This window comes from Aplysia californica, unplaced genomic scaffold (assembly GCF_000002075.1).
Source record: "Aplysia californica isolate F4 #8 unplaced genomic scaffold, AplCal3.0 scaffold00054, whole genome shotgun sequence".
In the NCBI taxonomy this organism is placed as follows: Eukaryota; Metazoa; Mollusca; class Gastropoda; order Aplysiida; family Aplysiidae; genus Aplysia; species Aplysia californica.
The window spans coordinates 511,620-537,141 of NW_004797324.1; the positions used below are offsets into that span (position 1 = coordinate 511,620).

Sequence of the window (25,522 nt, forward strand, 5' to 3'; positions counted from 1 at the left end):
CTAAACGGAAAGGGAAACAACAGCAGGCAGGGAATGAAGACTATCGTTTAGGACAAATTTTGATGCTGCAGATACAAAATGGAGGACTGGCTGGAAAGACATGCAGTTATCCCCGACCTTACGAACCACCCCATTTCCTCCCTACCGTCCCCTCTCCTTTCACTTTCCCCACCTCAATATAAACGAGACCAGAAGGAGATCAAGAGGTGTTGTTGCTGATAGCGTTTCATTCTTCAGTTTGTCACCGGCATTGTCTGTTGGTAAGGAGGTCTCGATACTAAAGTAAATATGTATAACTCATTTTAAGAAATTTGTTTAATGTATTCTTCTGCTCTGTCCCAAACTCTTATTTATTTGATGTGAAGTCGTAATTAAGGGAATTTTTCTTGCTGTTTCAAAAAGTTTAAAAGTAGATTGATACCGTTGTACCATATTCAACGTTTACAGTGTTCATAGAGCCTAAATTAGTCTGATGTTTCTTAAACTTAGAGCAAGTGAAATATCTTTCTATGATTCGTTCAGATTTTTGCTTTTCTGTATTAAAAAAAATGTTTTGTCAAGAGGACTAAACTACGCTCTGAGGAGCTTTCCTCAGAATCGAGAGATGTTGGTTCTGTGAAAAAATGTAAGCTGCTTGGTGTTTATTTTGCGTGAGAATGATTATCTTACAGCGAATATAAGTCAAATAGAGCAGACACTGGCAATTCTGTCTCTATTTGCTACCGATATCTCAATATTCAGAATGGTATGCCTGGAAACTTCACGTACTATCTCTAACTTTAGGTGAAATCCAATAATTGTTTTAGAAAGAAACTAATCTCTGTTCGCAAGCTACAAGCTAGTCTAATTATAAACACTTTGTGAAATAAATTTGAACATTTCAAATGAATAACAGACGTGTCGTAAATGGGTGCTTCCTACTTCCTACGCTTTTTGTTAAAAATTGGAAAAATCATAGGTTGAAATTCCCCCCTACTGAGATACATTTAGGCAGGCACTGATTTATATTCTAGATGCTTTTTGTAATATCTTCTCAACTGATCTTTGAGAGAGCTGTCCAAACAATGAAGACGTATTCCTCTCTCTTAGCCGAAGTTCAATTGAGCAATTCTCTCAAATGGCAGAAATTGGCGAAGCTGAGCTCGGAAAATTTTTAAGTAAGTCGTTGCACGAAAGAAGCTTGGAGAGCATGGGAACCGTTCTCTCTTTGTGTGTTTTAGCCACAGTAATCAGTAATAAAGAGAAAGGACCAAGTTACGATCACAGGACACTAATGAAGGAAGAACAAAGGGGAAAATTACGCTTTAGACGAAACAGACAAGGTGAAGTGAGGAAGAAGAATAAGTAAGGAAACAACTGGACATGAGGCGAGAATCACGCTACGTACGAGAAGATTGATATGGAAAAGTGGAAAACAAAAGATACAACGACCATGGTTCGAGTAGGTCCTGTCCGACTTAACGTGTTGCCGCTGTGATGTGCGATTAGTAGTGATAACATGTACGCAGGAGGACCTGTTTCTAAAAAGAAGCCATAGCGTGTTGGTATGAGTCACGCAATTCTTCTCGGACTAGCCTAAGATATATTTTACAAAACAATGGTAGCTACCAGCGCTCCTTACCTGAACAAAAAAATCTTATCTTGCCTTTCATGGACGGCTCTTAAAGTCAGAAATATTCAAATGTCTTTAAAGTGCTTTAAAAAAATTATTGTTCTATTTCGATCTCGTTCACTACTAGGTTACGGACTCGACTTGTTATGTCCAGTAAGTGTGACCTTAAACTGAACTTCTAAGGGAATTGCTAGTACATCACTACATGAAACAGTTAGATCTATTGGTTTTGATACCTTAAAAGAGAAGGGGTAAAAATATTACTGTTGTTAAGCTATTTTCTGCTCATAAAGATAATGTTGTACAAGGACAGTAATTTGCTCACTTTTATTTGGGTGGGGAGATTCCACGATTACCTTTCTTACATGGGCCTCAGAAACACGTTTAAAATTAGAAACACATGTGCCGTCATATCTATCAAATTAAGTTAGCCTTATAATTTGTTTAGTCCAACAGCTTCTATAAGAGCTCTTTGTACAAAACACAACCTTAATTTTTAAAAATACAAAAAACATCAAACCCTATTTTAAAAGCAACTAAAAACTTACACCATATTCAGGAATCTAGATCTAGCAACAAAGCAGCCCTGGACAAAATTTCCAGTTTCTTGTCTAGGGTCAGTAGGAGTGTGATTAATTATTGAAAGATTCAAGTATATTATGTATCAGTAAAATAGGGTATCTACTGTTTAGTTGCAAGTTCATATTATTCTGAGGGCTCCCTAACGCGCCGTCTTTATCTCATTTAACGAGATGTGTTTCAGAATTAGACCTCTTCTGTAGGTACCGGAGCGTGAACTAAAACTAAGCGCCCCGAAATACTCATACTATATGTGAGGCAGCGTGGTGGAATCAGGTTCTCGTCAAAATAATCAAAGTGAAGAAACTTGCATTTTTCCGCAGGGTTGTGAATTTTTTTGAAATTTTTGTTTTTCAGCTCAACACCTTTCATGCCTATTAAAGAACTCATTTCTGTGAGGATTTTTCTGAAAAACGTTGATTAAACGCACAAAAATTGTAAATTTTCACTTACCACGGACTCTTAAGCTAAGGAAATAACTAATCTTTGGCGGCCATTTACTCACTAATTTTACCTCTGAAAACAGATGACCCCCACTTCCTTCATTCCCAAATATCTCGACTTGTATTCAAGATAAAAGAATATATTTTTATCCAAATAAAAACAAGCGAACAAGCTTTAAGAGGATACCAATAACTCTATATGCCAAAAAATTGACGAGAGCCTGATTCCACCACGCTGCCTCACATATTGTTGCTGAATTTAAGAGTACGTCCGATCTACAGACTAAGGGGCCAGCTCCAACGGATGACCTGTTGTCAGCTTCACAGTTGTTTCAATTAACTTGGCTGTGTTCTTAATTTTCGTCTTACGTCGTTTGTTTCGTTACCATCATAAATATCACACCCTGAATGCACACACAAAACAATATTAGGTATTTCGAAAGAAACAACAGTTTGTTTACAATTAATTGCTGTCCTCCCTTTATCTAACCAGAACCCAAGCTCTATGGTTACCATGAGAACTTTTGAGGACCTCATCGATGACCTAGGTGGGATGGGGAGGTTTCAGATTCTCCTCATCATCAGCGTCATCTCTTGCCAGTTTTTCACGGGTTGGAGCATGCTTCAGATGTCTTACGCAGGGCTCATCCCGTCCTTCCGCTGCATTGTGGAGGATTCAGTGAACGTCACCCGAAACACTAACCAAAGCCTCGACGTCTGCGAAGTGAACGGCACGGTCTGTTCCAGTTACGCCTTTTCTGGTCCTGCCCAAACCGTCATCACTGAGTGGAACCTGGTCTGTGACATGAAATGGGTCAAGCCAACCATCACATCCGTGCAGATGGGCGGGGTTTTGTTAGGGGCACTTCTTGCAGGACAGATGAGCGACACATTCGGTCGGAAAAAATCTCTCTACGGTTTCAATTTGTACCACATTATCATCAACGTGGGAGCTGCGTTCTCTGTGTCATGGATAATGTTCGTGGTCATGAGATTCTTCATTGGTATTGGTATAGGAGCTATCGTAGTCATCGCCTTCACGTACCCTCTGGAATTCTTGCCAATCAAGTGGCGTCCTATTCTCTCCATTGTTCCATCGTGGTCACTGGGCGTGGCCCTATTCTCGGCCGCAGCTTATATTCTAGACAACTGGTCACAACTTCACTTAGCTTGCGGCATTTTATCGATACCGTCTTTGATAGGTTGGTTCTTTGTCCCTGAAAGTATTAGATGGCTAACACTACAGGGTAATGTAAAAGACGCCGAAAAGGTTTTTGAGAAAATAGCTAGATCAAATGGAAAGGAGGTTCCATTAGATACAATGAAGGTTTTGCAGAGTATCATTGAAACAGAGAATCATTCGCGCGAGTTTGCAAGGAGCTACACATATTTTGACTTGTTTCGAAACCTTCGTATGATCAAACTCAATTTGGTTCTTTGGCTGTTCTGGTCCACCTTATCCCTTTCGTTTTACGGAATTTCATTTGGCGTCTCAAGCCTCTCAGGTAACCTGTATCTGAATATATTTCTACTGGCAGTTATGGAACTTCCTGTTCGAATGACAACATTCGCTCTGAACAACCGATTAGGTCGGAAGGTGACCACCTTTGGTTTCATGACACTGTCGGTCCTACCTTCTGCAGGGTGCTTATTAGCTTATCTTCTAGCCCCAGAACCCATTCGCGATACAGCGGTCAATGGCCTCAGTCTCATCGCTAAAATGATGGTTGCCTCAGCGTGGTCAAATGCTCAGATCTGGACCTCCGAGCTGTACCCTACTGTGGTAAGAAGCCTGGGTTACGGCTTCGCGAATATGGGTGCCAGAGTCGGTGGTATTGCGGCTCCGTTTGTCGTGAATTTTGATGATATGCCACTTGTTGCCTATGGCGTCATGACAGTCTTATTAGGAGTCTGCACGGTTCTTACCTTAACTTTGGACGAGACAAAAGGCAAAGTGCTCTCAGACAGTTTCGGTGCCGATACGGACATCAAGACTACTGAACCTCAACATGACAAGGGAGTTGACAAAAACGGTGAAGTTATGGGCGTTTTTGATAAAGCTACGGAACAAAATTTAAAATCTGACACTTGTACTAGATTTTGACAGTTTTGTGAGGAGTAGATCTATACTTATCCACAAATTTCCGCTTTATAAAAGGTATCTTTTGTTAAAGAACTGGTGCTCAAAGCGGTTTAATGGAGTCTTTTTTGTTCTCCCAACTAATCGTGGAAATGGCAAACATTGGTGGCACCACGGGATCTTTTAAAAAGTGTTTTAATTTAAACAGTGCTCTTTGATAAACTGTGGTGACCGAGGATTAATTGTCTTGATAAAAAAGGTTTTCCGATGGGGCCAGTTAATATCTGTTAGCTTCTAAGAGTTTCTTTTTCCTTGTTTCTTTAGAAATATTAAAGAGTAGCAGCTTCTTGTAGAGGTCTGCACACCCGCCCCATAGTCTGGGATGTCGAGGGTTGATCAAATATAAGTCCCACAGGATTTCTTTCCAGTCACTTCTCATAGCGAATGGTTAATTGGAGATGGACTTTGAATTTGGGCTGGTTATCAAATTGTTAAATAACAGTAATATGTAATAGGGGAAAAGGTGGACTGGAGGTGGGGGTGGGGGTGGAGGGTAAGAAGGGAGGGGTGGTAGGGGGTTTATTTTACTGTGTGGCATTTAAATTGGTAGCTTCTTTCAACAAGCGTGCTCTAATTTCACTCCAGACATTTGATGTAGGGCTGCTCCGTTTCATCTTTTTTTTGCTGGGGGGGGGGGGGGGGGAGTGGTCACTATTTGTTTTTTCTTAGATTTAATATCCTCTTAGCCTAGAGGGATATATTTCGATGCTCTTGGTGCGCCTTCCCATGATTAGTAACATGTTGGACTGCGTGTTGGCGGCCTTGGTTCGTTCGTACCGCAACTGTCCTCAACAGGGCTTTTTTAAAACGCGGGTTGGTTGGAGAGCTTTAAAAAGTCAATTTAAAACCAATAAAAACCACTGTGAAGTAGCAAATCATGTACTTTCATTACTTTTTAAACTCCTTGCCAGTATTGTGGAATGTGCAACGAACCGATATGGAAGATAAACAAAATGTTAGACGGAAATGTTTATAAACTCTGCTTACTGTTTTTGTTTTGACAGTTTCCTTTTGTGTCCGTTTGCGTGTTGTACAGATTTAAATCGGATGAGAAAAAATACACATATTGTTATTTTATCTGTTTATATGTCAACGTGCCCATCCATCCATCCATCCATCCATCCATCCATCCATCCATCCATCCATCCATCCATCTGCATAACGTTCAGTATAACAATAATTATGTGGCGTGATGTGAGAGTAAACATTTAAAAAAAAATTCTTATGGGTAAAAAGATCAAGTTTGATTGCAGAGAAAAAACCCCAGCAATAAGTATATCTTTTTCGAAATATTTTGAAATGGAATTATTGACAGTCAGCTATGCACGAAAAATTTGTGCTGGTAAAGAAGACGATTGGGGTGTCGAAAACATTTGTTGTGACCCGGGACGGCGGAATTAGGTGTTCTCCAATTCTTGGGCATATAGAGTTCTTGGTATTCTCTTTAAGCTTTTTCATTTGCCTTGAATTTGAAAGACAAAGTATCCATCTGGTATAAATAGAAGCCAAGATATTTGTTTTTTAAGGAGGTGGGGGTCGCCTGATGTCACAGGTGAAATTAGCGAGAAAAGATCGCATAAGTTTAGTGACTTCCTAAACTGTAGTGTGTTTGAAAAATGCAAATTTATATTTTTCAAAATGTAGGATCCGTTATCTTAGACAACTTACTACTGAGGATCATTTTCTTGTCCCACGTATCTTTCTCGTGGCATGCCTGTGTAGCATTATGAATTATTGATCCTGATTGAATGCTAGTGGATTTTCAATTTTACATGTTGAAATTTCGAATGCATGTTGACCTCAAAGAGCTGTGGAGGCACCCAAGAAGGTAACTTTTTTGGACAAATAAAGAGTTGTTGGTTTTTTTTTGGTGTTTTTTTTTTAAAAACAAAGAGCATTCAAAGTCACCGTCGGCTGAAAACTCACCCGTGTTAACAGTAACGTCACCGAACCGGCGTCTGTGGTGAAGCAGTCAGTTGCTTTGCCTTAACACACAAAAACCTGAGTCTAATTACAGTGCGAGGAGCATTTCTGTCAAGTGCATTGGTTTTTCTGTTTGGACATTGCATCCCTCTTAGCCACATTGATCCCTATAGGCAGGACGAAGTCAGTCTCCAAGATTCTCTAAACTGTGACGAATGGGGCGTAAAAACTCCTACATTCTAAAGAAAAATTCCCCACCAGCAATCGACTCATTCAGTTTTACAGTCCGAATCCCCAGGGAACATTCTCCTTACGCTCGTGCCGGAGGAGCTACATCTCATCATCCTGAATGGGGGTTCAGTAGCTCATCATGTATGGTGTTCACCTAACAAACCAGAGGTAAGAGGTTCGATCCCTCTCACGTCGTTTTTTTTTGTCTCCTACTTTTTACACCCCCTGATTTTTGTATAGTAGGTAGGATCGAACACTTTGTCCTCTCGGATAACGACGAACAATTTCAGAGTCCCATGTGGAAGTTTCACATGTTTAAGACTCTTGGCGGTTTTAATAATCGAAAACAGTAGTCACCTATGATCGCTGACCGTGCAACATTTAAAATCGATTCCGAGGCCTCCACAAAGCTGAAGCCACTCTTAGTATATATAGCAAAGGGTGCTTTCCAAAATGGCAAGTGGCTGCCTGTTAGACAAGGGATAGTCTTACGTTCCAGTGTAGACAAAAACGAACATGTACGTAAAAATAAACAACTGCCCACTGCCCATTGAGACGAAAATCCTACATTCAACTACCCCATGTGCTCGAGTAGGCATGCGTAGGAGTAGAAGTAGAAGAACGTCCGGTATATTTACTTTATTGTTATCTGAATTTAACAATTAAATTTTTAATGGACTCTAAAAGTAAGTTTGCACGTTAATGAGTTATGGCTTGTGGTAAGAACAGTCTGTATTCAGTAGAACCCCATCTCTCTCTTGAGCATGTCTTCGTCGCTTGTCGTCTCCTCCGCCATCAAGGGCTCTATCTCGTGGGTTGTCTTGGTGTAGACGAAGGCGTTGACGAGTTCTTCCCCCATGGCCTCCATGATCACGTGGCCCTTCTTCAGGGCACTGAGAGTGGAAGGGAGGTCACCGGGCACAGGGAGAACGGGGTCTGGCATCTCAAGCTTTTGCAAGGGAGGTAGGGGGGGGGGTGAAATGTTTGAGACGAGATAAGAATTGATTGATCTATCAGAAAGACTTCAGAGAGAAATACAAGACTAACACTGGAAGCCGCTAATTCTCTTCAGTATCACAATCTTTTTAACAAATCGATTACGATACAATAAATTACGATGGCGTCAATGTAAAAAACAAAGGCGTCAATGTATTTCAGTCTGCCCATATCGAATCATATATTAATTTAGGTATTTGTAGGACACATTCTATGTACAGCAGCTACTTTTGAAATCAAATTATAAAAGCCGTGCAGTTTTTTTATTAAACGGGTCGATTATGTTAACTAAGTGGAATAATGTACAATACATAACTCTTCTGTTATAACTGTTAGGTAATGTATCGGGATTTAGACAGTACCTTTCTTCTACTCCGTAGTCACTTTTCGGTTACAGTGTACTAGAAGACAAAAATAAAACAAAGAGCCTTTTCAGACGTGCGTTTCATCACTCTCTCTATATCTGTTTGTACCCACAAACCGAACAATAATAAAATATTACAAATATTATGACCTTTTTTTTTTTTTTTGCTGGCCATCCGTTACATTTTACTGCGCGTTTTCCCGTCTCTTTCTCTCAACAAACGCACTAGGCAACTAACAAACACACAAATCGTCGTACTTTTCTTATGATTCCGTCTATTCCAGCGGCCACAATGGAAGGGAAGACGAGATAGGGGTTAGCCTGAGGAGACGCCAGTCGGTATTCACACACGGGGTTGTCTTCCTTTCCTCTCAAACGGAGGCACTTGGTTTTGTCGTTCCACCCGTAGTTGAAATAGCTTGGGCACGCTTTAAAACGACTAAGCCTGTGTTTTTGACAGGTTTTACTATGTAATTGTAATCGTAATAAAGACGACGACAATGGCAAAAGCGATAACGACGATAAGGACGACGACGACGGCGACGGCGACGGCGATGATGATGATGATGATGATGATGATGATGATGATGATGATGATGATGATGATGACGATGATGATGATGATGATGATGATGGTGATGATGATGATGATGACAGCAAAAGTATCTAAAATCACTGAGTGTTTGGAATTATCTACACAAAAAAATTATTACAACCAGAGGAAATGAGCTGATCGAAACCCTGCGCCTCTATGTTTGCGGGAATTTCTTTCTAATGCAGATATGGTCTAGATCTATTTGATTTTCAGTGTTTCCATCTGATGTACATCAAGCACGTTTAAGGATACATTTTCATTTATGTATTTCACCTACAACAAGGCTATTCAGCTGAAACATTGGTATTAACCTTCCACCGTTGTTACTTATAATTCCAACTCCAATGTATCCCACATTATCCTCTGTTCCATCATTTGTTGTCCCTACTTTTGCATTCGTATTACCCATTACTAAAAAATATTTCATTATGAGGGACATTTGATATTATGCTGTTAAAACTGTTCTAAAATTGAGCTTTTCACTGCATTACTAAGAACTTGAAGTATCTTGTATGAAATAGGGTTAGTAGAAATGAATGTTCGATTAAGGAGCAGTGTACGGTAGGTAACCCAAAAGCTGCCAGAGCTGGACCATGGTGACAAAGCCCACTCAGAAAATGCTTTCCGACGTCAGAGAGACCGTCACTGGCGCCATGGCATTTGTTCCGTCAGATTTCCTCAGACTCAAGTTGAAATGTTGTGCCACATGAGCCGTTCCTGGATAAAAGCTGGTCAAGTAAGAGATGCCGAAACCTTTTCTTTTAAGATATACCTCCAAGGCATTTCTAAGACGTGTCGTGTTGTCGGATGTCTACAATAGAGAAGGGGTGGATTAACGGAAAAATCGCTGTTATTTTAATTTTAATTATCTAAACTATTTGTAGCTCTCTCAACAAAATGCTCCTTCATTTTTCGTTTTGTTTTACATTGTACTCCACACAGAAAGATCATTTTTGAAAATGCATAGCATGTGATGTTATACGCAGAAGCCAAAGCATTGTGTCACCTTCTAATCGCTGACAAATGTGTTGATACGGCTAGACGATTCTTCCAATTGATACCGAATTATAAATACGAACTCAGCCACACATGACACATGCACACACTCACGCACACACACACACACACACACACACACACACACACACACACACACACACACACACACACACACACACACACACACACACACACACACACACACTCCCGCACACACAAAGACATGCACAGATACACTCACACTCATATGCACATTCACGCAAACACACAAACACATTGTGCACAGGTACAACATGCGCACATACACACACTACACACACACTCACACACACACACACACACACACACACACACACACACACACACACCCACGCACACACACACATACACACACAAACACACACACACACATACATATACAAAATAATTGACTACATCCGAGAGAGTGGAACAGGAAAAGAAAAAGAAGAAGAAGAAGAAGAAGAAGAAGAAGAAGAAGAAGAAGAAGAAGAAGAAAAAGAAGAAGAAGAAGAAGAAGAAGAAGAAGAAGACTTGCTATCGTGCGAGTATCTCTGGAACTGGTCCATGACGGTTCATAGTAAAAGGGTTAAAACCTTATTAATTTTCCAATAGTGAAACATGATAGGTAACATGACGATGGCTGGCCATTGTGAATTTTAGTTTCGTTTTGTTTTGTTTATTATCCACTTTAAAGATCACGAATTTATATCTGACTCCAGGTAGTTTCGGACTTCGGATTCTGAGCAAACCTTGCAGCAAGCATTACTTACTTTACTTTATCCGTCCTCATATACCGCCCGCAAGGTGTCGAGGGGAGATGCATGACGACAACAACAACAACAGCAACGACAACAACAACAACAACAACAGAATTCTGGCGGTTGCAAAACCAAACGTTCTGATTCAAGGGCAGTTTTGTCCAGTGTAGACAGAATTACAGAGTGTATAGAATGAACCATTTAAAGGCCAATAACTGTGCCATCTTTGCACCGATTTAAACAAAACTTTGACTGAACAAAATTGAACCAATAGACACACCAATATGTCAATATTATGATTAAAATTGGCTCTCATAATTTAGAATCATCAAATATCTCTCAAATCAGGGTCGCCCTCCAAACCAACCAACCTACATAAACGCAATTGGGAGAACCGTTCAGCTACTTGTGGGGGGAGAGAGAGAGAGAGAGAGAGAGAGAGAGAGAGAGAGAGAGAGAGAGAGAGAGAGAGAGAGAGAGAGAGAGAGAGAGAGAGAGAAAAGCCTGCAGCGCTAGCGTAAACCTGCAGTCTGACATGCCCTGAGCAAGAATGCTTTAAAGCAATATTCAGCTGGTGCGAATAGCAGTGAACAAAGACAGCATAAGGGGAAAATTGGTGCATCTAAGTCTGTACACCAGAGACCCTGCAACTCATTACAGCTGCCCCATCGTAGGTTTGGGCGATCAGACACTGAATGGTTCTAAAGCTTCGTTTAGAGTTGAAACGAGCCGTGATGAAGGTCTATCTTTGGCTTCAAAAAGACTTTAAAAACCACTTTATCGGTTTTCCGTCCTTAATGCACCTCAGAATGACCACAAATAGAGGCAAATTGATTTGTTCCCTGACAAATTGCTTTTTTCATGACGGCCAAGGGCAAATTCGTGAGTTTCACAGAACAAAATACACTCGATAACCTTCGGCCACACAATACGTGCCTGGTCTTTCTTGCAGGGATGTTCACATATAATCTTACACCTGGAAAGGGGGGTCCCAAATAATCGGGAAAGTATCTCATTAAAATGTTATTCCAACTAACATCGAATTCAACTTTAGACATGAATACACAAACACAAAACAACGAAGCAGCGATTTCAGTTCTACATGTAATACCAGTGAGTCTAAACTCTTTGGTAGAACATGACAATTGTAATTTTTTTTATTTCACAATTGGCAGTCTTTGTCTAGCTTTTCGCGGCCAGGAGCCGGTGTCATAATCTTGGTCACGATCTGATTATAGGACGATAAAAAGTAGAAGAAAAAGCCAAGCACTTGCAGCAGTAAAGAGATTATTAGGAGTTAGTTCCCCTCACATTTGTGAGGTAGACTCAACTAGTGTAATAGTTAGCTTACATAATCAGTGCTTGTGACTGCTTATGATTGTGGCCCGAAAGGAGTGAACAGGGTATATGTGGCAATGAAACAGTTTTGAGCGTTGTGCACAAGTACCCTTCAACTCTTTTGGTAGACTCTTCCAGCCTCACTTTAAGCTTACTTAATCAAAGCTTGTGACTGCTTATGGAGAGGCCAAAAGGGGTGAACAGGCTATTTCCGTGGCAATGAAATTGTTTTGAATGTTAGGCACACTGTTCATCGCCTTTTGACATTTAATTTATGAGTTTTACGTTTATGGGTGAATTTGACTGCGACTATGTTTCAAAATTAGGAAGAGAAGATGTGATTATTTGTTTATATAGAAGCTTCGATACTGGTTTTGACACAGGTATGTAAAGGCTGACTACACATTCTTTTCTAGTGAAATAATCATGTATTTAAATGTGTCATCACACATTACTCTTTAAATGTCAAGTCCAACTAAGGCACTACTGGCGCTTTGAAATTGCCTTTTTAGTCAAGGCAGACATTGTAGTAACACACCAGAAAAACACTGAACACAGTGTGGATAGACACATAACCAAAGAATTTGTTCACGAAATGACACAGTTGATGGATGTGTGTATTTTTCAGTCTTTTTCTATACATTGGCCGTAGTACTTTGCATATTTGAGGTTGTGATGAAATTCCGGCAATATGACAATTTACTCCTTATTTGTGGTGTGGACCCTCCGTATGTTCCCCATATTTTGGGCTCCTACCATCAACCAATATCCTCTTTCCCGTGGAGCATATTAGGAAGGTTGTCGCCTCCTGAGGAAAGTCTGCTGATAGCAGGTATATTGGTTTAACGACAAACATATTTTTGGGACAAAGAAAATCAACTCAAAATAAAGTTAAACAAAAGTAAGAGTCAGTTATTATAATAGGACAAGACACAATGAGAGAGAGAGAGAGAGAGAGAGAGAGAGAGAGAGAGAAGGAGATTGAAACAAGTGGGAGAGGGGGTTTGGGGGATGGGGGGAATGTCAAGGTAGATTGGAGCTCCCAAGGGTACAAAAAGAAAACAATATGAGTAACACAACCACGGGAGAGAGACATACGAAGAGAAGACGCGTAAGCTTCTGCAAACACGGCCTAGGATAAAAGCTCAAAGAAAAAAAAATCAACAACAACAAAAACTAATGAAATAAAAAGTAACAGCAATCAATCGAACAAAGAACAATTGAAACCCAAAATAAAAACTGCAATAAAACTGCTAAAACCGTGATGGAAAAGAAATTGAAAAAAAAAAAAAATAAAATAAAAAATCCCCAAATCACCACTCTACTACTGCAAAAGTACACTAGCAATCTTAATCAAACTGAGTAATTACTAAATGAGCCAAGGGCTGGACCAGAAACACGTATGTATGTACAACCCCCCCCCCCTTTCCGCAAAATTCTGTACAGGAGAACATGAATAAAAAGCCCGAAATTCTTAGAAAGAAAACAAGAATACGCAGCACGGGTTGAGACAAACACGAGAGTAGACGTTTGAAGTTACTTGGATGCGGCCCCCAAAAAGAAACAAACAAAACAAAGACAGACCCAAAACCTCACTCTGATACCAAAAAGGCACAAAAACCTTAATCAAGCTGAGGGAATACCTACTGTACCGAAAGCAGGATAAAAACATGTATGCACTTACAACCCCCCCCCCCCCCCCCCACACACACACACAAAATTCCGTACGGGAGAGCTCAAGTAAATAATCAATAACCTTGGACAGAAAGAACACACGACTGACCACAGGCCAAGTCAAACCGGAAGTCCAAAGTGGCGGGAGTCAAATTTTCATGAGTAGTCAACGACTGCCAAATTTAAAAGAAAGAAAGAAAGAAAGAAAGAAAGAAAGAAAGAAAGAAAGAAAGAAAGAAAGAAAGAAAGAAAGGATTTAAATTCCAACACAAATTTTTTTATAGCTTTGTAGCTAGCCTTATTCTACATTTAAATTATTTGGTGAAATCAACGGCGAAGGGTCCATCTAAATAATCACTGCTTCCCTCCTAATTCTGGAACGTCGGTGCAGTCAAATTCACTCATAAATTAAATGTAAATAGAGGTTCATAATCACCAATGAATAGTATGAAAAATATTCAAAACTGTTTCATTGTTACATAAATATCCTGTTCACCCCTTTCGGGTTCCTTCATAAGCAGTTATAAGCACATGTAAGCTTTAAAAAGACTGGTAGAATCTACTTCATAAAGGAGAAGGGAACTAACTCTTTATAATCTAATGAGTGGTGTGAGCGCTTTCTTCCCCTCAACCTTTTACAGTCCTATAATTAGACCGTGAATTTGATAATGTCACCGACTCCTGGCCTCGAAAGGCTAGACAAAACAGCCGGATTCGAAATGATAAAAATAATAATAATAATAATAATAATAATAATAATAATAATAATAATAATAATAATAATAATATAAAAATAATAATAATATATTATACCATTAATTTGTATAGCGCAAATGATGTTAAGGCCAGTGAGAATTTTGTGAGACCCCAAATCCACATTGATTCTCTTTGGTCATGTTTTTCTTTAGTAGGATATTGGACCATTTCAATACCCTGAAGCTGCAAATCGGAGGTTCCATTGTGACCAGGACTGTTGAAATGTTGGCCAACTGGTGTGCATCATCATCATCATCATCATCATCATCATCATCATCATCATCATCATCATCACCACCACCACCATCTAAGCCTTCCCGTGTTATTTCTTCCACAGTTTTCTCAAACGGGATTCTCTATGATAGATATCCACAATGTTTCGCCTTTCTCCAAACTTTTACTTTGAGATTACCATTTTCCCTATAAGAATAACCAAGTTTGCTTGTTGTATGTTGTCTCTAGTGATGTTTTTATTATCGGTCAATCCAAATAGGATATGACAGGTATTTAGATGTATACGTATACCAGTGTATGGCTATCTGGTTTTCTACCTTTTTCCGTAAAGGTTTCGCTGTTCCACATTCAGCCATGAATGATTAATATTCTATATTATTGTCTCCTGTTGAGCATGTTGCACAATTATTAGAATCCTTTACCCCCATTCTGTGCTGCAGAATATTTGTTCGATAAATGTTAAGCAAAATTTTCCCTTGTGACACTCTAAGCCTTACTTCTTTTGTTGATGCATAACTGATTAGCCAATGCTTTTCTGTTATGTGTACCCCCAATTTCCTCTTCCACATATTTACAATATACGGTTCCTCACACTTTTTTTGAATTAACTTAAGAAACCCTTACTCCTAATCTCCCCAACTCGTTGACCTCTGAAAGACATATTTACGTCCTCTTCACATGCAATTTCCAGCCAGCTCTAAGTGCAAAGGGGTTATGGCGTTATACATCATGCATTTATTTAGAAGAGTTATGTAAATTTCTAAAAACTCTTGAAATGACATCAACCTTTTTCCCAAGCAGACATCATGGACATGGATTATACCATGAATGATGCACTCTGGCAACCATAAATGAGTTCGCTTATATGTTATATTTGTTGTTGTATAAAATCTGATTTAAAATTGATTGCTGCCTGTTTTCTACGCGGGAGTTCAATGTTAACCAAACGTTGACCACTCTGTTCCAAAAAGTATTGTAGATCGTATCCAATCCTTTGAAAGCTTTTGCTGGAACATTACATTCAAAACATGCTTTTCCACCAACCTTTTGCAGACTGTGCAAAGGTAATTTAACCCACTCATCTAGCTCCCTCCTTTTCACTATTTAACAATATCCCACCCATTGAAGGTAGAAAGTGTACTGAGTGTCTAACAGATTACACATTTTAATTCCCCCTTTCTCAGGGTTATTAAACATTATTTTACGTTTCACCTTTTCAAATCCTCGAGTATTTGTGAATTTCTTTTTGCAAATACATTTTAAGAATAAAGCGTTTACGCGTCGAATAACTCCTTCCGGCATGCCAATACTCTGCATAAGGTAAATGAAGAAAATAAGGCTAAACGTTTTTATGATTAAGATCTCACCTAGGATGGACAGGTCTCTTTTAGCCCACATTCCAAGAATGTTTTTCAGTGATTGGATTTTAGATTCCCAGTTGTCGTCGACATCGCAGGCTACCATGTCACTTCTGAAATGTGTACCTAGGACAAACAATCTTGAAGAGAACTTTATGCTATGATATTGATCACCATAGTAATCGTGATTCCCTGGCCAGAATACTCTAGATTTATTTTTGTTTAAGAACAATCCCGAAAACTTTGAAAAGTGTTTATTTTTTGACAGTACTTCTCTAAAATCAATAATATTTCGCAGTAAAAATGTTGTGTCGTCAGCATACTGTCTGATCTTAGTACAATATGGTGAATTGAGCATTTTAACTCCCTTGCATTCTACTGTAAGGATAAATATTAAAGGTGAGAGGGGGCATCCTTGACGGATTCCCCTTTGTATTTCAAATTCAGTTGATATAAGTCTGTTGTTTTTTTCACATGCCATTCTATTGCTCATAAGTGTTTCAATCCATTGCATAAAGACATCACCAAATCCGAATACCTCGCACATATTCACAAACGTACTTTTAGAAATAGTATCAAATGCCTTTTCATAATCTGGACAATATGCTCAGATTTTGCTTATTTTTTGGTATTCAATTAAATCATCTAATTTTCTTAACAGACTGGCAATATTTCAACTTTTCATGAATCCATACTGATTTGGGTGTATTACACTTTGAATGACCTTCTGTAACCTAATTGCTAGTAGTTTAGCTAATATTTTATAATCTGCATTCGTAACCGTAATAATTCTCCAGTTTTTTAGCTCCTCCCTGCAGAGTCCCTTCCCTTTGTGGAGTAAAGTGATCATCCCCTTCTACTGAGAGATGCTGAGGCAACCAACTTCTTGACTATATAAGTAACAGTCCAAAAGAGGTTGCTGAACTTGTGCCCAGAGGACCTTGTAAAATTCCGCGGAGATTCCATCAAGTCCAGGGGAGGATCCATTTTTCTTTTTTTTTTGAGTGCTGTAAGAACTTCGTCTCTGCTGATGGGGCTGTCAAGGAAGTCTTTTTCTTCCATAGTCAACCCGAGGATATCAAGGTTTTGCATAAACTGGTATTGTTAATTAAACGATTGCTCTTCATTTTTATTTTCCCGATATAGGCGTTCATAAAACAAATAATATACTTCTTCTAAAATTTCTTCGATCGAGGATATTATGCTACTGTTTGTACTGCTATGGAGTTTATAAATTGTACTACTTTTTGCTCTGCATCGTTCCAACCCTAAGAAAAACTTGTTTCCCTTTTCCCCGTTTTCGATCTATTTAATCCCAGCCCTCATACCCGCGCCCTTTGTTTCTTCTATTAAACGAATTTCTAATTCCTTCTTAATGATATCAACCTTTCTGTTTAATTCTAAATCGTCAGGTCTACTGGAGAGCTCTTTCTGCAGCTGGTTCAGAGCTTCTGTACTCTTTTTAAAGTAAGTTTTTCTCGTCCGGTGTTTAAACCTTGAATGCGGTTGGCTTACTTCTTTTACAGTAATTTTAATCATCTCCCATCGAAGATGGGGGTTCAGACATTTATATTTTTCCATAGTCTTTAAAATTTCTAAGTAAATTTTGTCGTAGAATAAAGAGGTATTCAATTTATAGACCCTTGGACCCCTCTTTTCTTTGACAAAGCTTCATTCTATCATCACGGCCCCGTTGATCTGATAGTCCCAGGCTTTTTATTTGGGAATTAATTATAACGGAAAATAATGTTGGATGATGAACTCGCCAGACATCACATAGTCCCAGCCTGTTCATCGTTCACCTGAACATATCTGCACTTGTCTTTTGGTGTTGGCCACCCGAAATGATACCCAATGTATTACACATTACCATATTAATATCATCCAAACATACTATTCTATCAATGCAATTTAGAGGTATGTAAGTGTAAGTATTAACAATATCATGAATTTTTCTTAAGAATGGGACCTTATCGGTCTCGATGCATGGTGCATATACATTCATAATGTACATGACCTCATCGTCTATTAATAAAGTTTAAACTATAATTCTATCACTCTTGACCAGCAGGGCGATATTTTCCTTCTTGAGATTTTTATTAAAATAAATTAATAATCCTTTACTCCTGTCATCTGCACAGCTATAATGTATTAGTATTATTCCCCCTATTTCTTTCTCCACGTTCCTCATATCTTTATAATTTAAATACGTTTCCTGTAATGCAGCAATATGTATCTTCTTCCTCCAAAGCTGTTTAAATGTTGCTCCCCTTTTCATCCTATTTTTTAATCCTCCATCATTCAGGGTAACCAGTTTCAGGTTCGAACCTAACATTTCTCCTATATTGTCGAATCCTTCCATTTTCCTGAAAGTGCAATGATGTATAATTATTTCACTCTAGTACATTTTTATAGTTTTATTTTCACTTGTTGTTCTCTACCCTGGAGCACCCAGGGACACCTGTTTTCTCCCGCTGATTGTGGGGCCGATCCAAAACATGAATTGGTGATGTCGATCGTCTCCGTTTCTGACTATGGGATATGGCCCTTTCTAGGAAATTTTGCAACATTTTGCTCTCTCTGCAGAAGCTGCAACTCTGCCTTTACCTCTCCCTGGTCCTCTTTCGTCTGCTCTCTCACTCTCATTTTCTACCCACGTACTTTCTGCCTCGGTTCGATCCTTCTCTTTCAAACCTCCTGTATTTACCTGAGAAGCTTTCATCTCCTCTCTCTGGGATTTGCCCTCTTTAGTCAAATGATTTTTTCCCCTGTTCTTTCTCTTTTCATTTTTACTTTTTCTTTTTCTGCTTACCTGCCTCTCGGTCTGGCTTTCATCTTCTTCTTCCGACAATGTGCCACTGACACTACCGCTTGTTGAATTGTGCTCAGTGACCTCATTGTCCGTGTCACCTTCCTGTCTGTCATTGTCCACAGACTCGTGATCTGCCTCACCAGTATCACTGGGTACCGCATGGATGTTTGCACTTTCGTTGTGGCTGTCGCCAAAAGTGGTGGCCGTTTTGAGGCATTTTATTTAATGTTTCTTTGCTTTTTGTTTGTCTATACACATCTTTAGTTAAATTTAGTGTTAGTGGACATAACTATTTTAAAAGATATTTTCCCGATTATTTTGGCGGTTGAACATGCAACATGAATTCAGGATTTGTTTTCATTGACAACTCAATACTGCCGCTCTGGAGTAAGGAGTTTAGTTTATTATGTTCTTTATGTGGGAAATCTATATTTGTGTAACATCTCGATCTGGTTCCTTGTCTCACTTTGGTTTCTTTGTCAAACCAGTCAGTCTTCGACTTTCACTGAAATTTGAGCCTTCTAAATTGAAAGGTAACAGAGAACTAGTAAATAAAAATAATAAGAGCCTTTTGACTCGATCCCCCAACTCCACCCTCCCCTGTTCTCATTCTTTGATGTTTCTTTGCACCTTTAGGAGACAATTACGAAAGAGACAGCTAAGATTGTTTGCGTTGTCTTTGGAATTCAAGCTTACATTATTTTTGCAGCATTTTTAAATTAATGACAAACAATAGAAATGAAAGGATTTTAAACCATAAAACAGTATGTGATGAAGAAATGTGATGCAGGACACTATGCGAATATAATAAACTTGGTTAATTTCCTTCTTTGAAATAATACAAGTTATTTCCCTTGTTTTATAGCGAATTGTATTTTTACCCCCTATTAAAGCATCAAGAATATCTAAAATTATATAAATATGTGAATTCTGCCCCCCCCCCCCCCCACCGAACTAAACAAAACAACCCCCCCTAAAAAAACAACAACAATACAAACGTGGCTTGATCGACGGAAATTAACAGTGTATTTGGTATCAGCACATTAATTTCCATAAGAATTGACAACATTCGTTGCACAGCGTTTTTCATCGTGGACCATTGATCGAATACTGGAGTATTAATTTCAGCCGACCTTTTAAAATACGTACGTTGAGATTTTGGATACTTCATTCTTCCAAGGGTTTTATAAGGCAAACAAAAAGCCACATTTTTGGACAAAGAAAAAGTCCCCCCCCCCTCCCCCGATACAAAGCTAATTTAGCTTGCACTTTAATATTTACAGCCATGTATCTCCTTCAACAGTAAATTCACTCTTCCTCAATTTAACGCCACCGGATCGGCGTCTGCAAAGTAGCGGTCCTAAAAGTTAGTTCCATATCCGTGTGAGAACAACTTTTTCCAGTGTGTCAGGTTTTTGTGTTGGGACGGGGTATTCTTCTTAGCCCGAGTTGACTCTGACAGGCAGGGTCGAAGACCGCGTCCTAAATGATCTAAACTGTGTTGATAGGGCCTAAAAAACATCTACGAGGTCTGTCCCCAGAAATAAGTTTCCCTGTTCTATAAAATGAAAATTTTTTGTTTTACAGACATGTAATAATGGAAATACCAACAGAAACATGTTTTCTATTCAAGATAATAACCGTTTATCTCAATGCACTTTTTCATTTGACTTAGCCAGAGGTCACACCTAGTGACCATGTCTGCTTCAGTCAGAGTCCTTTGCCCTGCATAATTTTACTTTGGGCTCAGTTTCTTCCTTATCTACAAATCGTTGCTACCTTATAGCGGGTGTCCATTGCCGATGGGATTGGATCGGGTCGGATCGGGTCGGGTCGGGTCGATTGCCCGACTCGTTGCCAGACAACAAACGTCTTTGTTTTTGAGGCGACAAGTTGGGCAATCGGTTTGTGCCCCGGCACCTGCTTTGCGCCCCCAATCAGGATAGAAAACCGACCGGACCCGACCCGATCATGCTAAGGGCACCAGTATTAGACCAACAGTTTGTCCCTTAATGAGTTTTGGCTTGTGGTAAGAACTGTCTGTATTCAGTAGAACTCCATCTCTCTCTTGAGCATCTCTTCGTCGCTTGCCGTCTCCCCCGCCATCAGGGGCTCTATCTCGTGGGTTGTCTTGATGTAGACGAAGGCATTGACGAGTTCTTCCCCCATGGCCTCCATGATCACGCTGTCCTTCTTCAGGGCACTGAGAGCGGAAGGGAGGTCACCGGGCACAGGGAGAACGGGGTCTGGCATCTCAAGCTTTTACAAGGGGGGGGGGGGGGTGGAAGGTTTAAAAGAAAAAGAAATTAGAATTGACTGATCCCTCAGAAAAAATCCAGAGAGGAAAATAGGTCTAACTGATGGCAACTAATTCACTTTATAGTCTCTCCGAGTGCACGATGCTATTTTCCAAATTGATTACGATGCAATGAATTAATTAATTAGTCAAGCTAAAAGACAAAAAAGTACACGTCTTAATCAACAAACCAAGCTTAAAACAGACGTCTCGATCTACATGTAGCATAATATTACGATGTTAGAAGGCAAGATACGTAAGATAGGTAATGTAAGACACTGACAAAAAGCATTAAAGGAGTGAAAGAGTTATGGTTTTGTTGACATCAAAGCTACATCCTACATTCAAAATTCGTGCCATGGCAGGACGGTTATCACTTTGTAACGTTGTTTTTCAAAACTTTAAACAAATACACAAAGTCGCATCTTATTGTCTCTTTTCTGAAACCACATGAATATCCCCCTTCTCTCGTTAAAGATACAAGAATTAAAATAGTTTTCTAAAAAAAACTGAACTAAAAAAGAAAAACAAAGACGCCATACAGAAGGAAAAGTAACAAAGATAAACACATTTTCTCAAAGCTCTTTTAGTATTGAAGGCAAAACCATTACTCAATACCTACGTTCCTATTGGGTAGTTGCTGGGGATATTCTGTATGGCAGGCAGCAGACGTTTGTATGGATCGTTTTATGACATTATTTGAAAAATACACGTTCTTCAACTTAGTTATTGTTGAATAGTTTTTATGTACACCAAACACTTTTGGAACCAAGCGATGTTCACATTAGTTTGAATGTCTTCCTCTTTTCTAACGCCGTGTCAATTATGTTAGCAATTTTGACCGGATTTATTTATTTTTTGGCTGGACCTTTCACCAAATGTACTTTTTGTTTTCCCCCTCTTTCCCTCAAACAGACACACTAGAAAACCAAAAAAATAAACAAATCATTGTACTTTTCTTATGATTCCATCTATTCCAGCGGCCACAATGGAAGGGAAGACGAGATAGGGGTTAGCCTGAGGAGACGCCAGTCGGTATTCACACATGGTGTTGTCTTCCTTTCCTCTCAAACGGACGCACTTGGTTTTGTCGTTCCACCCGTAGTTGAAATAGCTTGGGCACGCTTTAAAACGACTAAGCCTGGGTTTTAACAGGTTATAATGTTTCAGGGTAATCACAAATATGATAGCTATGATGACAATAACAATGGCGACAACAACAACGACGATGACGACGACGACGACAACGATGATGATGATGATGATGATGATGGTTGCTTTGAAACAACCCAACAATTTCTCACTGATCTGAACAAGGTGCACCACTACATCAAATTTACTTATTCCAGGCCAGATAAGTCCACTTCTTTCCTGGACATGTCCCTTCTCATTGCAGATAACCAAATTGAGACAGACCTGTACAAAAAACCTACCGACTCTAATCGTTACCTCCCACCTTCTTCAAACCATCCTAAACATATATTCCGTTCTGTGGTCTATAGTGGTGCCCTTAGACTACGCCGCATTTGTTCCCGTGAAAATTCTTTTAAACAACGGATAGAGGAATTCACAGTCAACCTTCTTCACAGTGGGTACCGAATTTTTTTTATAACGCCCATTATCGAGAAAGTCAGCAAATTGAACTGCACAAGCCTCCTGACCTACAAACCCCTAAAGCCAAAACAGAAAAGACCATTTTTCGTCACTACTCATCACCAAAAACTACCTAAGGTACATAAAATCCACAGCCAACACAAGTGCATCTTGGAAAAATCAGACAAAATGAAAGCCTGCTTCCCCGACCCTCCTCTGACTGCACTTCGTCAGCCTCCTAATCTTGGCAACCTCCTCATTCGCACAAGAGCAGTAACACCTACGTCCTCACTTCCGGTAAACCCATATTCCCCGCCTCAAAATTATTCTTGTCAAAAACCTAGATGCAAAACATGTGCCTACATGAAAGTAACCAACTTTGTAGAAGGCCCCCACTTTAAAAGAAAACTTTCCCACAGCATCACTTGTGAAACCAAAAATGTAATCTACCTCGTATCCTGTAAAGTCTGTCCAGCTCAATATGTAGGTCAAACTACCACCACACTAAGAGCTAGGTTCAATAACCATAGGTATTCAGTCCAGAAAAACTCCAGCACACCAGTCGGCCAACATTTCAACAGTCCTGGTCACAATGGAACCTCCGATTTGCAGCTTCAGGGTATTGAAATAGTCCAATATCCAACTAAAGAAAAACTTAACCAAAGAGAATCAATGTGGATTTGGAATTTGGGGTCTCACAAAATTCTCACTGGCCTTAACATCGACGAACCCCATTTTAAGGACCTAAAATTTACAACGTAACGTACTAATCACCCCTTATGTTCCTGCAACCCCCTCCCTTTGGCCCTGCCTTTCTGTTATATTCCTTACCTACACGTACTAGTTCTCTCTCTCTCTCTCTCTCTCTCTCTCTCTCTCTCTCTCTCTCTCTCTCTCCCTCTTTTCCTTTCCCTCTCTCTGCCACCTCTGGCCCTATTGTTTCTCTTTCTCTGGGCTTTCCGATTTGTGTTCACCGCACCCTTCTGTTATTATATTCCTTACTTCCACGCACCTTTCCACTCCCCCCCCTCTCTCTACCACTTCTGGCTTTAGTGTTCCCTTCTCTCCGGCGATTTGTACTCACCGCTCCTTTAAATATTCAGACATTTATGTGCGCACTTTAGTTTTTATAGCCTGTGTATATGATGATGATGATGAAGATATTTCCGATATTGTCCAAATCACAACAATACGTAACTTATAGTGAACACTTTGTTGCTGTGGCGTCATCACTCATTTATTATTTTTTTTCTCAAATACTATGTTCCTGATGAAGCCTTATTGGCGAAACGTTGAACTGTGAAAAAAAAATTATTTTCTGGAAATACAACAAGGTCTTAACTGTTTTAATACCTTCTTTATACAATGATGATTATGATGATGATGATGATGATGATGATGATGATGATGATGATGATGATGATGATCTATACGCTCAGCCAGGAGTCTGGCAAAGCCAACGCAATTAATGAGTTAGCTTTTCTTTTTCCGATCTTAGTCACTTTCCGATATTTTCTACAATGCACATATACGAGACATTATATCATGAACGCTTTGCAGCTACGGCGCTTTTTTTCTCAGATATAATGTTGCTGATGAAGCCAGAATTGGCGAATCGTCCTGCATCTTATTAAAAATTTTCAAGTCACGAGTATTTTTACCACTCTATAACAATGATGGAGATCACAGTAAGATCAGAGCAACGAAAATTACAAATGAATCTGGACGGAAAGTAAGCTGTGAAGTCTATGACAATAGAATTATGATATTATCGCATTTCCCTCTGACTTGCCTTCATTCGCAGAAGAAACAGAAGGATCGTCGCCAGATTAAACAAAAAGACCCCCCCCCCCCCTTAAAATAAATAAATAAATAAATAAATAAATAAATAAATAAATACACACACACTTTTCTTCCTTCTTTGTTTTTTGCTGTTACAACCTAGACAAGAGGTTCGGCTACATGGCTGCGTGTTTGTGACTAACACATACTTTGAATGTTTTATCATGGACGTACCTGTAACAGTGTACAGTAGGTAACCCAAAAGCTGCCAGTGCTGGACCATGGTGACAAAGCCCATTAAGGAAATGCCTTCCGATGTCAGACAGATAGTCAGCACTCTTTTCACCGTCCACTGGCGCCATGGCATTCGTTCCGTCAGATTTCCACAGACTGAAGTTATAATGTTGTGTCACAGGGACCGATTCCAGAGTAAAATTGGTCAAGTAAGAAATCTCGAAGCCTTTTCTTTTAAGATATACCTCCAGCGCATTTCGAAGACGCGATGTGTTATCTGCTGTCTGACATGGAGAAGAAATAGATTTTAAAAGTTGATCTTTAGGAACGAAACGTCCTTTTTCAGATATTTCAAACATGTGTAACTCCCTCGATACGTTTAAGGCGTGTCCAATTTTACATTTTGTCTTTCATCGCTCTCCACAGAGAAAGATTATTTTGGAAATTGATGATACCCCCACCCCTAATCCCCATCCACATATATACGCATGCAAACAAATATACCTCCCTCTAACTACATACCTGTAATAATATTTATATAATTTAATGGTAGACGTATAATTTGGTATGACCTTACTTGTAAAAGCTGAATCCTGACTCATTCGTAAATCACTGACCAAATTGAGGAGGCTAGTTATTTCTTCCACTTGGTATCGGATAACATTAATTAAGCGCGCTCATATGACCTTGGCAGTTGCGAGCGCCGTAAAACTTTATACTATACTATACTATACTATACATTAATTAAGATCATACTTCATTTGAAACCGTTTACATTTACAAG

At 39.4% G+C, this 25,522-nt stretch overlaps 2 protein-coding genes across 3 annotated transcripts in view; one reads left to right on the forward strand and one right to left on the reverse strand.

Annotated features, from left to right (window-relative positions):
• On the forward strand, positions 1 to 5,225 carry LOC101845225 (solute carrier family 22 member 7). Of its 2 annotated transcripts, none has more exons than XM_005092853.3 (2): positions 1 to 282; positions 3,128 to 5,225. In XM_005092853.3, the coding sequence occupies exon 2, from the start codon at positions 3,140 to 3,142 to the stop codon at positions 4,736 to 4,738; it is 1,599 nt and encodes a 532-aa protein (XP_005092910.1). In that variant the 5' UTR covers positions 1 to 282; positions 3,128 to 3,139; the 3' UTR covers positions 4,739 to 5,225. The 2 variants fall into 2 exon arrangements, with proteins under 2 accessions (XP_005092910.1, XP_005092909.1); XM_005092852.3 differs by having other exon boundaries at positions 1 to 260.
• Positions 5,226 to 19,836: 14,611 nt separating this feature from the next.
• Positions 19,837 to 25,522, reverse strand: part of LOC101845608 (glutamine synthetase) — a 20,088-nt gene continuing 14,402 nt past the window's right edge. Inside the window, exons 6-8 of the mRNA XM_005092854.2 lie at positions 24,739 to 25,022; positions 22,084 to 22,270; positions 19,837 to 21,092 (exon numbers count right to left, since the gene is read on the reverse strand). Of these exons, the coding sequence (XP_005092911.1) occupies positions 20,880 to 21,092; positions 22,084 to 22,270; positions 24,739 to 25,022 (684 nt within the window). The 3' untranslated portion in view covers positions 19,837 to 20,879. The remainder of the gene's footprint in view (positions 21,093 to 22,083; positions 22,271 to 24,738; positions 25,023 to 25,522) is intronic.